At 34.5% G+C, this 20,608-nt stretch overlaps 1 protein-coding gene across 3 annotated transcripts in view; it reads right to left on the bottom strand.

Moving 5' to 3' along the window:
- The window catches only part of LOC145688328 (uncharacterized), a 164,428-nt gene that overhangs the window by 102,172 nt on the left and 41,648 nt on the right, over positions 1-20,608 (bottom strand). Inside the window, exons 4-5 of one of the 3 annotated variants that reach the window (XM_081762383.1) lie at positions 9,302-9,414; positions 2,808-5,332 (exon numbers count right to left, since the gene is read on the bottom strand). The exons of 1 other annotated variant lie outside the window; for it this stretch is intronic. In XM_081762383.1, coding sequence (XP_081618509.1) covers positions 4,640-5,041 — 402 coding nt within the window. In that variant the 5' untranslated portion in view covers positions 5,042-5,332; positions 9,302-9,414 and the 3' untranslated portion in view covers positions 2,808-4,639. Of the gene's footprint in view, positions 1-2,807; positions 5,333-9,301; positions 9,415-20,608 lie in introns of those variants that run through there. One more of the 3 variants, XM_081762384.1, reaches the window with a different exon arrangement.

Here is a 20,608-nt window from a genome sequence, read left to right as displayed (position 1 = left end):
CTTATTGTAACAAGAATAAACACTTCTCATTGTCTGATATCTTGACAGAAGATGTCCCCAAGCGCGGCCAATATGCGTAACCGGTAACCAAATAAAGAATAATAATAATAAAAATACTTATAACTATTGTATTTTGTTCCTTTGATCTTGATGAAAAAACTGCACATGGACTTACCGTATGCACACTATGAATTCACACACAACACTATGTTAGTATACGAAGCATAGCATGCTGACTTCATTGCAAAAATCGGAGAAACTTGTTTCAATACGCGCACTGGCGGCCAGCCGGTCAGCCCTGATACGTGGCGCGGCGCGGGGCGGGGCGGGCTCGGGCATGTGAACGGAAAACACCCGCGATCGCGAACAGATGTTGTCATTTGAAATTTTCTTTAAATACTAGTATTGAAATTTGTGTGTATAATTACATTAACGATTTAGGGTCGTCAACTTGTTGAAGACGTTATTAAGAAGTGGGAGGCAGAGGCTGAGATTGGCGTACCTTATACAAAGAAAATTAGGTATTTATCGGAAGTTGAGAATGATACCTCTTCTAAAAGAAAGCTAAGCTAGAAGACCATCCAGACTCACTTGGTTTATAGTTTAATGAAACGGCCTTAGAAAGATAGGAAAATAACGTAAAAGGCTATCCGTGTTTGTCATCAGATAGTGAAGAAATTCATGACTTACCTCATGACGAAGTGTACGAGTTTTCGGAGGATCAGTTTGATTCTGTGGAGAAACTAAATTAAAGCGTGGTATCAAATGCGGTTACACCGGTACCATCACGTACTTCAAAGGAGTTAGCTTGGAACTGTGAATTCATGTTGTTTTAAGAATGTAGATGTAAACTGTATTATGGGTTGTATTGCGAGATGGGCGTCCGATGGTTGTATAATATGCTTCCTATCGCAATGAAACTTTTCAGTCGTATTATGAATGTTTTTACTGCGATGGTGATGTTTTAGGCATACGAGCATAGTCTGTGTTGGCGAGTCTCCGTGTTCAGGACAAATTGTTTTAGATTTACGGAACAACTCGTGCTATTGGACCGTTAACAATAGACTATTTTAATATTACATATGACTAAACTAACTCTTGATATGAATAGAAGAGAAAATCTCGTACGGATATTAATTGAAAAAGACTGATCTAACTCGAACAGTGATAATGAGTGAACTGTGTTTTCAAAATTTTGAATAACTTAGCGTATAACATATTAGGCGATATCTTAGTGTATCGTGTATGTTATGTGACAATAGTTTATGTGTATTGTGTAGTAAAGATAATATTAGTGTAAATTGTGTATTGAACGATAAAAGTATACTTACGCTTTAATCCATGAATGTTGAATCCTGAGAAGATTGGTGCTTATGCAGTGCAGTATATATCCAATGAGAAAACTCTTCTTGAATTATTTGAATCGTTTGAAAAAGACCATAGTGATATTTCAAGTACTAACATTATACGGGAAACTATTTTTATTAAAAAACGCGGAATTTGTTGGACAAGCCACTCCGTTGTTTGGAACGTACATATGAATTTTAACCACGTGTGAATCAGTACATAATTGATATTCAAGTACTTAAATTTTCAGATAAAGAATTTATCATTCGTGAATTTTGTTTGCTTAAGTGCATGGTATGATGCAGCAAATTTGCGTTGTTTAATAAAATTACCAGTAGAATGTAATATTTTATCATTAAGATGTCGGAAACAAATTGAGTGGTTAACGTGAATATTGCGTAACCGAATTTCGTAATATCGCTTATATAATATGTGTTTCTATCTAGTACAAATGTATGTCCTACATATAGTCGAACAAATTTTATTAATCAATTAAAAATAATATACGATTATCAGAATCTGATTGGTACATATTCTATTATCATTTTGTAATGTTACCGAAGATGAAAATGTTATATGGTACAAATTCAAAAATGATAATGCTATGAAATTAAAGTTGTTATTGGATATTATCCAACCATTCATCATTTACTAGAAGAATTAGACACAGTATCAAGATTTATAAGATTTAGTTTTTCAAATATTGTACATGTTGAATGTGCTGAAAGTGTAGAATCAATTATATTGTCACCTACATTAGCTTTACAATTAGGTTTTTATGAAAAATCGGATCTTGTGAAAGAACGTCGCGGATTCATACTACCATACGTAAATATTGGATATCCGCATGAAATTTTTATTGATAGAGATATTATACAATATAAATTTTTAGGTGATACAAATGCACCATTATTACCTATAGCAAGAATCTCTGATATTAAATACGGAAAAGTTCAAAGAATTGCCTTTGAAGATATTCACTATATTCCACTAGGAATTGTTTAACACGACCAAGCATTCTGTGATGTTCAACCTTATTTTCTATTGGCTGTCAGCATTATCATTTAGAAGGTCATTACTCACAGCAAACTTTCATCTCCGCACGTCCCACAGCGGGGCGAAAACGCAAAAAGCTGGCCAAAATATATTTTAACTATATTCAAATTGAATGAAATTTAGTATTAAGGGGTTATTGAGGTTGCTGATTACAATTCTGCAACTGAAATTGAAAAAAAATGGTGGATTCAAAATGGCGGAATAAAATTTGCAAAAGTCGAAAAAGTCGTAGAAATGTTCTCAAAAGTGGTGATAAAGGAGTTTGTGAGGTTGCTCATTACGATTCTGTACCTAAAGTTGGCAATAAAAAACGTTGTTAATATGGTCGAGGTTGAAAAAGTGGAAAAATATAAGTCAAATGTCCTACTGAATTATTTTCTTTATTTACATGCAACAAAATATAAATAACACAATTTCATAACACAATGTTAAATAATTCAATATTATCAACACTAATTATTACAATCAAAACAATACACATCAATTTTTGTTCTTTTAAAACTAAATGCAACTTGAAGTTAATAACTAATTAGAAATGCGCACACACACGTATGATGTCATGCGATGATGGCGAATTAACATGGGTGCAAATGTTTAAATTTAACTAAAGGTGAATAATTTAGTTTTAGAGCCAAACACAAATTCATCTATATGCACAATGAACAAGTGTTTAACATACGAGGACTACGCTTTCGACACTAACGATGTCACTATTCGTTAATCTTGTGTACAGATACATCATTTAAGGTCGGCCAAGTTTAACATTTTAATTGAGATCTCTCTTAACAATGAATCGTATTTCAACTGTTTACTGCGCCTATAAATTGGAATTCAAGTCTGGTAATCGCCTGAATCGTCCGTGTTGTAATCACTGGACTCTTCAGAAGATGTGAAAATAATTAAGGAAGAGCTTGGAGGAATTAATAATTGAAGAGCTTCCGGTCGCAACGATCTCATCTGTTTACCCGGTAATTTTCGCAAACTAGAAATGTAAGGATCTGACGACACTAACAATCGTAGAAACACATCTTCCATAGTTTTGACTCGACTACAGTTCCGTGCGTAATCTTCCCTATACCTTTTTAACAATTTGTTACACGATTCTTGTGCGTCTTCTGACATTTGTCCAATAGGAAGCAATGATGCCTCCACGATTTGTTTTCCGTGTATGAGCAATTTATGTACGGAGGTCGACATGAAAAACCACGGATACAATTCGACGTACTTTTTAGCTGTTTGTAAGCAGTACTCTTCAGAGTCATCCTAACTAATAGCATGACCACATGAAATTACCTTCAAAATAACATGAAATATTTTTACTAAATCTTCATTTACCTCTGTGATTGCCGCAGAAACAGTTTCATTTTCAAAAAAACGACGAGCTGTATTACCATCATTGGTACTACCGATGCCAGGTTTGGGTTTGTCAACAATGAGTCCAAGCTGTACGCGAAATGCGGTTTGTATATTTTTTTTTTGCATCCGCAACTTTTTGCTTCTGTTCAGGTGGTTGCGCTTGCCACTTTTTTATGTCAAGCTTGTACGCCAAGTGCAAAAGCATTTCAAAATATCTTATCCACTTATCTAACGTGTACATTCCAAAATCTAAATGATCTTCATTTACTTTTAATTTTAAAATTTTGTCTAATCCGTTAAATTGTTTTGACGTAGCTTGACATAGGAAACAGCATTGAGTGACGTATTGCTCGTTATTGCGTTGCAAAGTTTCATATCAATCATTGTTAATGCCAGTTTGTACGACACAATTATTTCCTTCCTATGAATCACAATGGTAAAAGGTATTAAGGTTTTTCTTGGTCTTTAATGAAATTAGTTTCGCAAAATGTATCTTCGGCGTTTTCATGTAATAATTGTATCCTAATAGGCCTACAAAACCGAGGAGATGAAGGTTTAGGATTTTTCCAAACAACAATTTCTGAATTGTCTTTCATATAAATCAGTTGCAAAGGTACAATCGAAGTAAAAAAATATTTGCATCTGATTTAGATCCGTCATCGTCAGTAAATTTTTGTTTATACATGCTTTGGCCAGTGGTACCATCACATCCCCACTTGCAAATCAAATTCATATTGTAAGCGTTATCATAAGTCAACTTCTTAATAACTTCTGTTTGTATTATTAAAATACTTTCAACGGTATGATTCAGCAAGGATTGCAACTTTACCTCGGAACTAGATTAATTTATTGTCATATCAGATTTAGGGGGATGACATTTTCACTTAGCCTGTTGCACTAATTTATATGACGGATATAAACGACAATTATTTTGTAAGCTTGTATTTCGCATACCTTGGTACTGATTTCTTGACTGTTTCTGTTCGATCATAAGAGACAGAGCAGAGTCGCCAAATAACTGCGTTTTAGTAATGAAAGATGCCGATTTTTTGTAGGTACTAGCGGTTAATGTATCTTTTGAAACTTCTTTGACGATATTTGCAGCATCCACATTTCCCGAAGCCCGAAGACTCATTTGAGTAGCGTAAGACAGTTCCTTGAGAGATGTACTTGCCCGTAGTACTTCTGTCATCCTCCGCTTTGTCCTTTCGCTGTCAGCATTGAAACTCAAAGAAGGTCGACCTGAGCTTTGTGGACTTTGCTCGCATTTTGCACTGTCCATTTCGTTGAAAGAAACAACAACCTCTAGCCAGCTTCCAAACTTTTCGAAGAATAAGGCTTCAGTGCGCTTAACTTCCTGCCACTTAGATCAAAAATCGCTCATCAGCTTGCGAATTCCGGACTTCGAACCTTGGAAATTTGAAAGAGCGATCGAGTTGACTGGTCATTTTTGCCTCAATTGTGCTATAAATGATAGCCGCGCTATCGTTTAAGTGGTCCCTCAGTAGCGCGAAGAGGTCTTTCCGAGACAGCCCAACAACATTGGCGGTGTCCATGATAGCAGAAAAAGTCACTGTAAAATAAAGAAACAATAATTACTTCGTAATTTTCACAATGTATCTTTAACAATATTCACTTTTTTCACATATTTTGGTGAAAAATTACTTGTTACTTACGTTCTTATTTATTAGAAATGTATGATTACTTAAATGACACAAATTATTGGTATTTGATTCGGTTATGATAACTGCAACGACATGTCACTGTAACATTAAATGAACAATAATTAACATCAACACGCTTCGTAATTTTCACAATATGTCTTACTAAACATTCACATTTTTAATATATTTCATTACCCAAGTACTTGTTACGTACATTCTTATTGATCACAAATGTTTTCTAATTTTAATGACACAATTAATAAAAATTGCTGTGCACTGGTGAAGACTATGGCAACGAATAATCTGTAATGTTTCACTTATTTTCATAATACCACGTAAAGGTCGCAACCTTCATCATTTATAAATGTTTACAAGTGCATTCATTTTTAATTGCATATTTACATTTACGTTACCTTATTTGTTCTTTCTTTTGTTTTCTTGTTGCAATATCAAAATTGTAACATTTATATGTATTATTGATTTTATATTATTTTTTTATAATTTTACTTTCATAATTTATATTATTTTATATTTCATATTATAATTATATAAATGCCAATGTTCCTACATTTGTCTATACATAATGTATACAGATACACTTAACATTACTAAATTAATAAATTTTCTGTTTCTTCTTACAAAAACGTGCACCAGAGTCAGATTGGCACGTTTTGACAGTTACGTTTTTGTGGACAGCATTAATTAATATTTAGACTCCCATTCTACAAAATATGAACGTGGTGCACGAGGGTGCACATAATGTTTTCAACGCTTAAAATTAATAAAATATATAAACAATGTGAAAATTTTGCCTGACTTGCGATTCAAATTATAAATTATTACATCATTATTATTAATTTTTCACTTCATACACTTAGTCTACTTACCAGTACGTTATAGGAAAACTTTACAGATTTAAAAACTATGAACGCGTTCGAAAGTTAGAACCGCTTCAACGGACGCGTCACAATTCTTCTATTGTTCTCTACGCATTTGACCTGCTGAAGGGTCTACTTAAGAGTGGCTCAGGTAGTAGGAATAAAGTAAAAACCCTATTCTATTTATGGATTTGGGCCCTTCTAACATCACTCTAGCCAACTACATAAAAATCCTATATTACTAACTTTCGTTTTTTTTACTTTTGGCCAGCTTTATGCGTTTTCGCCCCACTGTGCGTTCGGGTTCCAAATTCCCGCGAAAACCTCAGTTTGTCTATTTAGTTAGGAGAGAAAGGTGCATCTGAAAACTGCTCCGCATCCTGCTACAAGTACGAGCATCAGAACCTTCCACAAGGAACGAACAAATTAAATATGTCCCACCTCACAAATTTCGCGATGTCTTTCAGAAGGAGAATCTACAATATGCCCGCATGAGTAAAGTTTATTTCTTAATTTTAATATTTTAATATGATGATATTAACCGATTATATGATCATATTAACCAATTTTAATACGATCACAGCATAGCTGTTCTGCGGATTTTGCTAACCATATTTTAACAACAAATATTATCATAAATAATATTATGGAATTAAATAAAAAACGATCTGATAAATAACCTGAGTTCGAGACTAATTTTATTTTTTAGTACGATCACAATTTTAACAACGAGTATGCTATGCATACGATCCCTAAAAATAACACGAGGAAATAAAATATACGAAAAAATAAAATTTTACTACATTGGGCATTATTTTTCTCCACAGGGGCAATATTTAACATGGGACATTTTCTTTTTCTACAGGGACCATTCTTTACATGGCCAAAGGAGTATTAGTATTTTCAGAACAATTTAACAACCAGTATGCTTTGGTATACGATCCAACATATATGCTGAGCTTCCTATTGAATTTTAATATGATCACACAAAGTGTTCGAGTAAAAAATTACGAAATATTTGGTCTAGGAATTAATTCGTGCGGTTTTTAATAAAAATTGAAGCTTTATTTCAAAAACAAAGTAAATGAATACGTTAACAAAAATATTGTCCATCGCTAGCCACTACTTTCTCCCATCTTTCAGGCAATTTACGGATTCCGTGTCAAAAGAATTCCTCATCTTTTGACGCAATCTAATGAAAGATCCATTTTTCGATATTTTCTGAAGAAGTGAACCGCTGTCCAATCAAATCGTTATTCATGCAATCGATCAAGTAGTAGTCAGACGGAGCAGTGTCTGGTGAATATCGCGGGTGGAGTAACACTTTCCATCCGACATTTTCCAAATAGGTTTTGACCGGTTTTGCGACATGTGGTCGAGCGTTATCATCTTGATAAATAAGTTTATTATGCCTGTTATTCCATTCTGGTCGTTTTCAGGCCAGAGCTTGCTTCAAACGCATTAATTGTTGTCGATAGCAGTGTCCATTAATAGTTTCACCAAGTTTCAGAAGTTCATAGTACACCACACGTTTCAAATCCCACCATATATACAGCATAACCTTTGCACAATGAATATCTCGTTTCGGTTGTGAAGAACCTGGTTCACCTTGCTTCACCCAGGCCTTTTTTCGTTTAGGATTCTCGTAATGAATCCACTTCTCATCACCAGTTACAATTCGATGCAAAAATCCCTTCCTTTTCTGTCTTTGAAGCAGCAATTCGCAAACGGTTTTTCTTCTTTCAACGTCTTTCTTTTCAATTCATGTGAAACCCAATAAGACATCTTTTGAATCATTCCTATGGCTTTGAGACGTTTGGAAACTGTTGTTTGCTCAACTCCAAATGCTTCTGCAAGTTCGTCCTGCGTTTGACACGAATTCTGATCAAGCAATGCTCTCAATTCTTCATCTTCAAATTCTTTTGGCTGTCCAAATTGCTTTTGGTCTTCCAAGCTGAAATCACCACCTTTAAACCGTGCAAACCACTTCTGACACGTTCGCTCAGCTAGAGCATGGTCACCAAACACTTCCACTAAAATATGATGACTTGCGGTAGCACTTTTCTTCATGTTAAAGCAATGAAGAATAACTCCCCGCAGAAACACTTTATCAGGCACAAAATGTGCCATTTTCAGTTGAAGAAAAAATGTTGTTGTTTCCGCTTCAAGCAACTGACATATACTAAACAAGATGCTCAATGACAGTAGTTTTCAACGCATGTTCGGATCAACGAAACTATGGGACAATAAGCTAGTTACGCCATCTTTTGTAAAACCGCACGAATTAATTCCTAGACCAAATATTAAATTAGATAGATCCAATTAAGATATAATATTATGAAATTAAATAAAATGTCGTCATTCTGATTTTCCCAAGAGTATACTATGCATATTTTAACAACGCGTTTCCTATAAAAATGATCCCCTTAAAAATCAAGTGATACAAATCATTCACCTTACAGGAAAATCCTCACCTACTTTTAATTATCTACCATTTAACGGTACAAGACTTTCTCTTCCTTGTAAAACATCTTAAAGTCATTGCGACTACTTAATTTTACAAGAGCGGCTTTGCTTTGATGTTGAATAGTATGTCTTGGTCTACTAGTCTTGACAATAATAAACATTTTCAGCATAGAAAACTGGAAACAGTCATTGGAAATTTAGAGGTTTTGTGCAAAAGTGCCTAAATCAGCTCTCAATTTGCATTGTGTCATTATGTTGTTTTCTTGAACATACCAAAGAACACCCTCCTATTTTTTATATGTTAAACAGGAACACCAGAGCTGCTTATTATGAAATTTTGAGGTTGATATTAGGTGGGCCTTTTTCAGAACTCGTAATTGCCAAATTTTGACATTATTTTTCTTCTCTTTTTCTCTTTGATGGTAAAATTCATAAGCGTAATCTAACTTCAGAAATTCATTACTTCAATGTTTTAAATGCTATAAATTCTAAGATTTTTTTTTAGTAGAAACAATTTTTAAATAACATAAATACCTCCAGAAATCTAGCGGTTTCAGTACTTTAAGTCGAAGACGAACTTAGGTGTTTTCTTGCACATAACCTCCCAATTTCGAGTGGCTCCTACAGGTGTCCCCTTTGAGTTAGAGCTGTAAAATATTACAGGTGTGTTATGTTTGTGTACCACAAGATTCGTACAAAATTTGAAAAAAATCTAAAACATATGAGCCACCTTGATTTGTTGATTTCGTATGGAATAACCCTAGCTCATTTCTAAATACATTAATTTTGATCATAATAAATAAATATTTACAGAAGATTTACTCCTTCCACCTGGATTCTGTTAGTCAATTACCTCTTACGGAAAAAACTCTCAACTAAATTATCAGATATGCCCTATAGCACAATGCCTGTCGATGGATGTTTAGACATATAACACACTAACTAATTGAACTATCAATGATTTTTATATATATACACAACGTACCTATATTGGCGAGGGAGACCCGGGTTCGATTCCCGGCAGGAGCTCATGTGGTTCGTGTTCCACGTTAATCAGTAGGTCCACGTCTCATATAGCCTCGCTGCTGAACAGGACGTAAAATTCAAAAATCAATCAATCAATCAACGTACCTACGATATAAACAAGCTATCTGAATACTTCTACAACATGACATACAAATTAAACCAATGAAATCACACTTTTATTTGGAATTACCTGTCAGCTAAGTTAAATATCACGTGTGAATGTTTATCGCAGTTCCAACCAACACGCTCAACTTATCTCAGTATCACAAGAAGAAAGCAGATAATTGAAATAAGGTTTGTAATTTTGTAGCAAATAGAACACAAAAATTGCGTGTGCGATACTAAATATTAATATACTTTCTATACACAATATTTTCAATAATCATAACAATGATAGGAGTTGATTGTAATCTTTCACTGGTTATGGGAGTGTAGGTAGCTGGATGGTAGCTCTTAGTAGGATTCGAACTGCACAAGAGAGAGAAAGAGAGAGTCAAACTCTTAGGTTTGAGTTCAACCGCATGAAATTGTAGATACAGAGCTGTGAAACCTGGTCAAAACCTTTATATTTCACACCTTTTGTTTTCTATATTTTATCAGCTACACACAAAGAAACAGAGAGCTTCTAATAGAAAAAAATCTGTCCGTCTTTCTGTTGTCCACTGCGACACATCCATCAGCGTCTGTAACTCATTCTTCTGTGTTCTTTCTAGCCTTTCCTTACATAAACGAAGTAAATACATTTTGCTTTAATCATACATTCTCCATGTCTTGTAGATAGAAATGCTGCTACCCGCAACATGCGTGGTTCTTTCTTGTAAGTTCTGAATCTGTGTTTTCTCAAACTGGCTGAAATGCATCTCCAGCATCTTAGATAAGTTTCGCTGTTTCAGATTATGAAGAAATAGCTATTGTAGTACTTTCCAGATTCATTACAATTAGTTGAAGTGAAATGACAATAATAATTTAATTAAATCGCAATTTAAATACACACACACACACACACACATATATATATATATATATATATATATATATATATATATATATATATATATAAGTATGTGTGATAAGTAAAAACAATGTGTAATTAAAAATATTATGCATGATCTCTAAATATGCAAATGCTATAGTGTAAATGAAGAAAAATTTAAATATTGATATGAAAATATGAAATATCAATGATATGCAAATAAATAATGAGGTATGCCTTATGAAAAAGGATATTCTGTCCAAACTGTTAAAATAAAAGTGAAGAGTAACTGAACAATTTGTGCATAGTCAAGTAATAATTTGAAAAGAAACAGTGAAAATCTTCATGATAAAGTGAGAGAAACATTTCTTTATTAGTAGAAAATTTTGTGTACGTAATATCAGTATAAAATTGAATTAGTCTTTATACTTAGCACACAATTTTGTATGGTAATGCAGTGTAAAGCATAAATAGAAGAAAATCTTACGCACATATCGTAGTAATTTGTTTATGATAGTATTGTAAAGCAATAAAATTTATTCAACATTAATACTATTTTGTTATTCCATATTTATATATTCTTAACACATTTTGGGTCTCTGCGTTAGTTCTACGCATACTTCCTGTTAAGAGGTAAAATATAGGGTTAAACACATATTGTTTTTTCTAGTTTCATAATGTAACGTGTGTTCCTGTCACCACGGCATGGCGCGTCCTCAGGTTGCGGATCGAGGAGAAGGCCTCTAGATATAGAGGTTAGCTGCGAATATACTGAATAACCAGTCGCGGACAGCCGACTAGGAGTGGTCCTCCAGCTTGCGGGTTTGGATAAGGCGAACAACCTCATCCTATAAAAAGAAAGCACTTGTTCAGAAATATTCACAAAAGCCTCGGACAAGGACTGATAACTTGGCACGACCTCAGCAAAAGAAAATGGACATGAGATTTGGAACATGGAATATTAGAAGTCCTTATAGGACAGGCGCGTTAAAATCCGTAACGAGTGAGTTAGAGAAATACAGGATGGACGTAGTAGGAGTTCAGAAAGTTAGGTGGGAAGGAAATGGATCTGTGAATTCCGGAAATTTTAAGCTTTTTACGGGGAAGGAAATAAAAATCACCAGTTAGGAACAGGGTTTCTCGTTCACAAACGAATATTACCAGCAATTAAACGGGTTGAATTTGTTACTGACAGACTTTCTTTTATTACTCTTAAGGGATGGTGGTGTGATATTATTGTTTTAAATGTACATGCCTCAACTGAAGATAAGGATGACGATATAAAAGACAGCTTTTACGAAGAAGTGGAACGGATATTTAACCAACTCCCGCGATACCATATGAAAATTCTATTAGAGGATTTCAATGCGAAGGTAGGACGAGAGGATATTTTTAAACCGATTATAGGGAACGAAAGTCTGCATAAAGAAAGTAATGACAACGGTGTTAGACTCGTGAACTTTGCAACATCCAAAAACCTTATCGTGAAGAGTACAAAATTCCCACATCGCGACGTTCATAAATACACTTGGACATCACCAGACGGAAAAACACACAATCAAATTGACCACGTTTTAGTAGATAGAAAAATGCGATCTAGCATAATTGATGTCCGGTAGCTTAGAGAGGCTGATTGTGAGACTGATCACTACCTGGTAGCAGCGATAACACTATAATGCATGACATTTATGACTCACATGTGAAAACTGTTCCTAATTGCATTTTTTCTCCTGAATCCAAATCTATATTTCTTTTTTTCCTAGCACGTCAGGTTTTTTCACAATTTGAGAAAACGTGTTGGCTCTCATATGGGAAAAATAATGTCTGTGCATCTACAAAACGTACATTTGGCAACCGCGCCAGGTGTGGCAACTGGCAACACCGAGACGCCAGGTGAGAAAACATGTAGCAGACAGTGAAAGTCGGGTGTTGAAGTGTTGTTGTGTCTTTCCTGCAGCTGTTTTCGATTTTCCTATTCCAGTTGTTAGAAACAGCACGTTTTTTGCTATTATGGCGACTCGATATTGCGTGAATCATCCAGATTCATTTTTTTATATTTGTGGCAAGTTTGTTGTTGAAAAACAGCGGCAGAAAATAAGTAAGTTTGTGAAGGTAGCGTATCAGGCGTGCTTTGGTATGAATATTGGTGATCAAGACAAGATTTTCACGCCTCACATTGCGTGTCGAACTTGTGTAGAGGGATTGCGATTGTGGATGAAAGGTGTAAAGAAACTAATGCGGTTTGCCACTCCTATAGCTTGGAGACATCAGAGAGACCATAGCACTGACTCCTACTTTTGTCTTGTGAAAATTAAAGGTCACAGTAGGAAAACGAGAAAGAACATTGTGTATCCCAATCTTCCGTCAGCAAGTAGGCCCGTTCCCCACGATGAACATTTACCCATCACTGTTCCACCTGCCAAATGTGACAGTAGCTCCGACATGGAAGATGAAGATGAGACACCATCCCATATTTATGTACCGATAGGGACAACAGAAGCTAGTCATCAGTTCACACAGAGTGAACTGAATAACCTAGTCAGAAACCTCAATTTATCGAAAGGAAAGGCACAAATTCTTGGCTCCACTCTTAAATCAAAGGACCTGCTTGAGCCCGGAGCATATTTTGCATGCTATAGGCATCGCGAACAGCATTTGCTGCCCTTCTTTTCAGAGTCAGACTGCATGGTATACTGCTCAAATGTAAATGGGTTAATGCATTACCTTGGAATTGAATACAATGCCGCTCACTGGAGACTGTTTATAGATTCCAATAAAACAAGCCTGAAAGGAGTACTTCTTCACAACGGAAATACCAATCTATCTATTCCTGTAACACATTCGGTAGTAATGAAGGAAAATTACGAGAGTATGCAGTGTTTGTTAAAGAATGTAAAATATGATGAACACAAGGGGCGTTTATGTGGTGATTTCAAGGTCATTGGTATATTGCTTGGACTACATGCTGGTTACACATAAATGCCTTGCTTTCTATGTGAATGGGACAGCAGGGTGAAATCCCTTCACTGGGAGCAACAGGTGTGGCCAAACAGAACTGCATTCGTCTCTGGTGAGAAAAATGTTCTCCATGTACCATTAGTGGAACCTTCTAGTGTCTTACTTCCGCCACTGCATATAAAGTTGGGCGTTATGAAACAGTTCGTGAAGGCTTTGGACAAAAATGGGGCATGCTTCAAATACATTTGTGACAAGTTTCCAAAACTGACACAAGACAAATTGAAGGAAGGTATATTTGTAGGGCCACAGATAAGACAGTTAATGATGATCCAGGTTTTGAGAGTACGATAGCTGAAGCTGAACGGCTTGCGTGGACAAGTTTTAAAAATGTGGTCAATAACTTTTTGGGTAATAACAAGGCAGAGAACTACGAAGAGCTTGTCAGTGATACGTTAATTGCACTTCCGACGATTAGGATGTAATATGAGTGTGAAGCTACATTTCACTTGAGTTACTTCCCAAGTAACCTTGGACAGTTCAGTGAGGAACACGGCGAGAGATTCCATCAGACAATTAAACTTATAGAGAAAAGATATCAAGGAAGATGGAATACAAACATGCTCGCTGATTTTTGTTGGCATCTGAAAAGGGATTAATATGCGCATTCCATTTTTCTGAACTGGCTTCATATTATGTATTTCTGTTTCATATATATATATATATATATATATATATATATATATATATATATATATATATATATATATATATATCAGTAATTGTTAGTATTATTTGTTGCACTACAAACTACTGAAAAACTTTAATTTACGCATTTGTGTTACATGTATATTTGTTCCTATAGTAATGCACAAGTATTACTACTGCTGCTATAGTTACTACAAATAACACCAATGCCGATTCTAACATTGCAGAAATATGTTTGGCTATTTATCATAAAATACATAAATATACATAGGTAAAATCGAAGTATTTATACCTAGGGTTTCCATTCTTGCTTACGTAATAAATAAGTATGTGTATATTTTAACACTAATATGTGAAAAATAGTTGTAGATTAAAAAGTAGATGTGCTATAGAAAATGCAATCATATTTTTGAAAAATACATAAATGTATAATTTTGAAACACACTTAACATTGTATTCATCTCGAGTTTCAATTTTTTAATTTTGTTTCAAAAATGCACAAATTCCGTAATTTTCACATGTTTCTGTGCTTTTTGTGCAAAAACCTGATGTGTTAGGGTAAAAATAAGTTCAGTTTCGTGTTCAGCATCCCCAAATTATCTAAGAGCACAAGAAAAATCAAAGTCATCAGAAACTTCATCCCAAAATGTCGGACAGTGTAATACGAGAGAGATTATCGTTGAATAAAGGTAATATTCATTGTCCGAAAACGGAGAGATTCAATTTAAAGAAATTAGAAGAGAGCCAGGTAAGAGAGGAATACCAGATTGAAGTTTCGAATAGATTCTCGGTTTTAGAAGATTCGGAGTGCACTAGTGTTGAGGATACCTGGATTGAAATCAGAGATAGCATTAAAATTTCAGCAAAGGAAAAATTGGGAGACGCGGAAATACGTAGGAAAAAACCATGGTTCGACCAGGAATGCATTAAACTAACAGAGAAGAGAAAACAGGCAAAATTACGCTGGCTACAAAATCCGAATGAAATAACTACACAAAATTTTGGAGATATCAGGCGCGAAAACATTTAGAACAACGAAGCGCGATTTTTTGAAAGCTAAAATTAAGGAACTTGAAGATAATAGTAAAAATAAAAACATCCGGGACATGTATAAGGGGATCAGCGAATTAAAGAAAGGCTATCAATCTCGTGCTTATATATTAAAGAAATCTGACGGTACAGTCCTCACTGATACGAATAGCATCTTAAATAGATGGAAAGATTTCTTTGACCATTTGCTTAACACGCAACCAAAAACTAGTGTGCGTGGAGAAAAGGAGACACACACCGCAGAACCGTATCTTCCAGAACCGAACCGAATAGAAGTAGAAACCGCTATAAAGAAATTAAAGAAACACAAATTTCCGGGTGTAGATGAAATTCCTGCTGAGTTAATTTTAGCTGGAGGCGAAAAATTGTGGAACAAGATACACAAACTCATTCTCCTTATCTGGAACAAGGAAGAATTGCCACAAGAGTGGAAAGAATCAATCATTGTTCCAATTCACAAGAAAGGCGACAAAACTGACTGTAATAATTATCGAGGCATTTCTCTTCTGTCAACATCCTATAAAATCCTTTCAAATATTCTATTAGCAAGATTGACCCCATACGCAGATGAAATTATTGGAGATTATCAGTGCGGATTTAGACGAAATCGATCAACTATTGACCAAATATTTACCATTCGCCAAATACTCGAAAAAAAGTGGGAATACAATACCCCGGTACATCAACTATTTATTGATTTTAGAAAGGCGTATTACTCGGTTAGGAGAGAAACATTATACAACGTTCTTACAGAACTTGGAATACCGAGAAAGCTAATTGGATTAATTAAGATATGTTTAAATGCATCCCAAAGTAAGGTCGAAAATTTTTGTTCACGAGCTTTCACGTCGAAAGTGGCCTGAAACAAGGAGATGGTTTGTCGCCATTATTATTTAACATTGTTCTGGAATACGCTATAAGGAAAATCAAAGATAGCAACCAGAGCCTAGAGTTGAACGGTATTCACCAGGTTATGGCTATGCTGATGATGTAAATTTAATAAGGGATGATAGGAGAACAATAGAAAGAAATGTAGAGATCTTATTAAACGCTTGCAGGGACATGAGCTTAGAAGTAAATGCAGAGAAAACTGAATACATGGAAGTGCGTCGGGACCGTAATACGGCAAATTATGGATGCGCTAAAATATTAAATAATACTTTTGATAAAGTGGATAGTTTCCAATATCTAGGATCAATATTAACAGAGGAAAATCATATTCACGAAGAAATTAAATGTCGACTAAAAGCAGGGAATTTGTGTTACTATTCGGTTCAAATATCTTGTCGTCGTGAATTCTGTCGAGGAATCTGAAGCTTAAAATATACAAAACGATAATCATGCCTGTTGTTCTGTACGGTTGCGAAACATGGTCGCTTACTCTGAAGGAAGAACGTAGACTGAAAGTATTCGAGAACAAGATCCTGAGACGAATATTCGGACCCAAGAGGAACGGGAATGGGGAATGGCGAAAACTTCATAACGAAGAACTACATAATTTGTACGGTTTACCCAACATTGTTAGGGTCGTCAAGTCTAGGAGGCTTAGGTGGGCGGGTCATGTAGCTAGAATGGAAGAAAGTAGAAACGCTTTCAAAGTCTTGACTGAAAGACCAATTGGAAAACGACCATTAGGAAGACCTAGGCGCAGATGGGAGGACAACATTAAGATGGATCTCGCAAAGATTGGAATACAAAGTAGAAACTGGATGCAGTTAGCTAAGGATAGAAGTCAGTGGAGAGCTTTTGTGAACGCGGCATTGAACCTCCGGGTTCCATAGGCCATAGAGTTAGTTAATTAGTTTCATAATTGATCTACTTCAGAAAATGAAAGGAACGGGAAGCAAACGCGCAAAATTTCTTATTTGTTTTCATCGGTGCAAGCGGAATCATTATTATATGGGAAGTGACTTAAATATACATAAATATAAGATACTGAACTTCTAATAAGGAATGCTGTTGCAAAAATCCTATCTTTCTTTCAGTCGTCGGACACTGTCAATTTGAAAGTGTTTAAGCGTTAACATAATGAAATATCAGCATTATTCCTGCATTTTAAAAATTCTAATTTGTCTTCCTGGAAAAAGGTAGAATTATCATTAAATTTAGCTTAAAATTGTCTTTTGGGTTTAATTTAAAAGTTGAGGAACTTTTTTGTGCACAGAGGTCCCACGATTATGCACCGAGGTTAAAGGAGATGAAGATATTGAGATGGAAGATAATGGTGGAATGAAGGAAGTGGGAGGAAACGAGATAACTCCGAAAACAATAGCAGCTCATAGTGTTTGTCCATCATAAAGTCCAGGAACCTCATGCACCAGAGATAGAAGTTACAAACAAATCATTATAGTTTTATTATAAAGATTCATAATTTTGAAAATTCTTTTCATTGTGTGTGTATGTTTATTTTGAATACTAATTACAGAGTTACTTGCTAAAGGACATTACATCACATAAATTCAAAAAGTATTTGTCTGTTTTCTTGAAATATATATATATATATATATATATATATATATATATATATATATATATATATATATATCGTTTCAAGAGCCCAGCTTAAAAAGAAAAGAAAAGTAACTCCTCTTATTTGCAGCAATATTTATTCGTTTGGTTTATTTTCAGCAAGGTTGTAATACTGACGTTGCAAGTAAATGTGATTTTCCTTTGTTTCCTGAAATTTGGACCATTGTAGAAATAAGGCCAGGTTCCTCTCAACTTTAAAAACTAATTATTTCGTACCATGCCAGCTAATTTTCATTAATTTCTGTCGATGCAACGACCTTAAAATTTATCAACGTGAAATAATGTTAATATTCTTATTTTAGCTGACAACCTTATTGTTAACCATTTATTTGGATTTACATAGTTTCGATTTAAGTCAATTTTATTTTGCCTGTTTTGCCTATTTAAACCTTTAATGCCTAAATAATTGCTTTAGTGCCTAATGTTGCATATGCTACGCATTTTCTTCAAAATAAGCCTTCATTGGGAAAATATATATAAAATAATACACACATATATATACATATAATAAGTGTAAACACAAGCACGTGCTACGTTACAATGTATATACAGGGTGAACTTCAAAGATGTTCACATACTTCGGGAGGTGATTAATGATATCAAAAGAAGACAAAAAGTCATCTTGTATTTTGTCGAATTCCGTGTCGTGTACGAGTGACTGGTGCCAACTTGGAATCGAAAATCGAATCTTGACAATTAGAACGGAACAGATAGATGTGCTCAGACGTTGGGAGGTGATTCCTGCCATGAGAAGGAGACAAAAGGTCCTCTTGAATGTCATGAATCACCTCCCGAAGTATGTGCACATACTGGTTCAGCCAGTATGTATGGAATGCATAGGAAGCTTCGTTTTTATATACACAATAAAAGAAGATATTAACAAACAAGTATGTTTCTATATTCTTTGAACATTATCTATGACTTAAATCTAATTTTTAATGGTATTCAGTATTTATCTTCATTATTTCGAGTTACATTTAGTTTCAATTTTACTGCCTATTTTTTAAATTTTTAGTGCCTATTTTCCAGGCTTTTAGTGCCTAAACTTCCGGTCTCTAGTTATGATAAATATACATGTATTGTTAAATGAACATGTTGATGCATATTATTGCAGACCTTGTGGACATTATGGACGTGCCGATGAGCATCCATTACGCCAAAGCCAGGCGTTTGTTTACCATAGAATTTTGCGTCATAAGAGATGTTTGCATTTATGAATATTCCTATACATTGTTGTCATGCATTGTAGATTTTGTATTTACAGAATTCTATTATCCTATCACAAGCATTAGGAGCCAGACTTTAAGAATCTTCTTGGAAGTATACAAGATTATTATTCCTTTACATTCTTATCTTTCGTCTTTAACATAATGAATATTTTCCATAGACGTCTTGTGTAACATCTTACTGTCATATAAAGACTAATGAATATTCTTTTACATGTATTATTCAGTAATGGTTAATTATATTTACTTTAACAGGATTAAGAATACTTTAGTTGGAACTTGGCATCTTCAATAGTTAATGACTGAGACTAGCTAAAATAATTCAACAAGATATAAACATACTGGCATGTGAATCCATGAGGTATTTTGATCACACATGAATGAAGGGATAACTTCCAATTTTTTTCGAAAGAATTCTTCTTTGTTGAAAATACAATGTATTCTGCCCAGGTTAGGGACTTTGAAACTTTTTGTTTGTCATTATGCAAGATTTTGCGTTCTTAAAGTGCATGCAAAACTAATATCACGAATGTTCGTTCATATAAATCCTCTGGACTACTACGAATTAATATCCGTTTCCAGTTGAATTAACCTATATTTTTATGATTATTCATAATCAGATTAATAAGTCAAACTTTTTAAATAATCCTATTTGAAGTTAGTATTCGCTGGATATACCCAAGTATTTTTAAAGATATTTAGTATTTTTATATTTCTGCGTTTTGTCTATATTCCATAGTTTTCATCTAAATATTTTAACGATCCAAGCATGAATGCTCTAAAAAGACATAAAGATAAATAAATAAATAAGAACAAAACTATATAGCCCTACAAACATTTTCACACATACAGGTGAAACCATATATTTATCGTCCCGTAATCGCTTTAGCCCAAAGTGTCATACATATCACAAACAAATAGTGAATATACCAAAAGCTTATTTTAAGGCAAGTTTTTACAGAGAAGTGAGGATAGTTATTCTGACAGTGTCAAAAAAGGCTTTCACTTATGTGCTATAATTGTTTTCGTATTCTGTAACCCCAATTGCCAAGAAAACTGGATTTTACATCATTTGGAACTCTCACCACAGAACAAAGAAGAAGGGAGACATCTGGATATGGAATTTTCAGGAATCACTCATGAAATTTGGAGTCAGCTAATAGTTATCCATCTGGATCAACAGTGTTTCAAATAAATAAATAAATAAATAAATAGCCCTAGTAATTTATAGTGAGAAATCCATACTATCTAAATTATTCATTGCGAATAGTGTTAACCGAAAACTGTGTTGCCAGTGTTTTCCCCATAATTATCCACATTCAGTGAATGAAGAGCAGTGTTGCAAACTCCATATGTTGAAAAGAAGCTAAAATT

Source organism: Thermobia domestica, chromosome 6 (assembly GCF_964235325.1).
Source record: "Thermobia domestica chromosome 6, izTheDome1.hap1.1, whole genome shotgun sequence".
Lineage (NCBI taxonomy): Eukaryota > Metazoa > Arthropoda > Insecta > Zygentoma > Lepismatidae > Thermobia > Thermobia domestica.
This window is presented reverse-complemented; position numbering and strand designations above follow the sequence as displayed.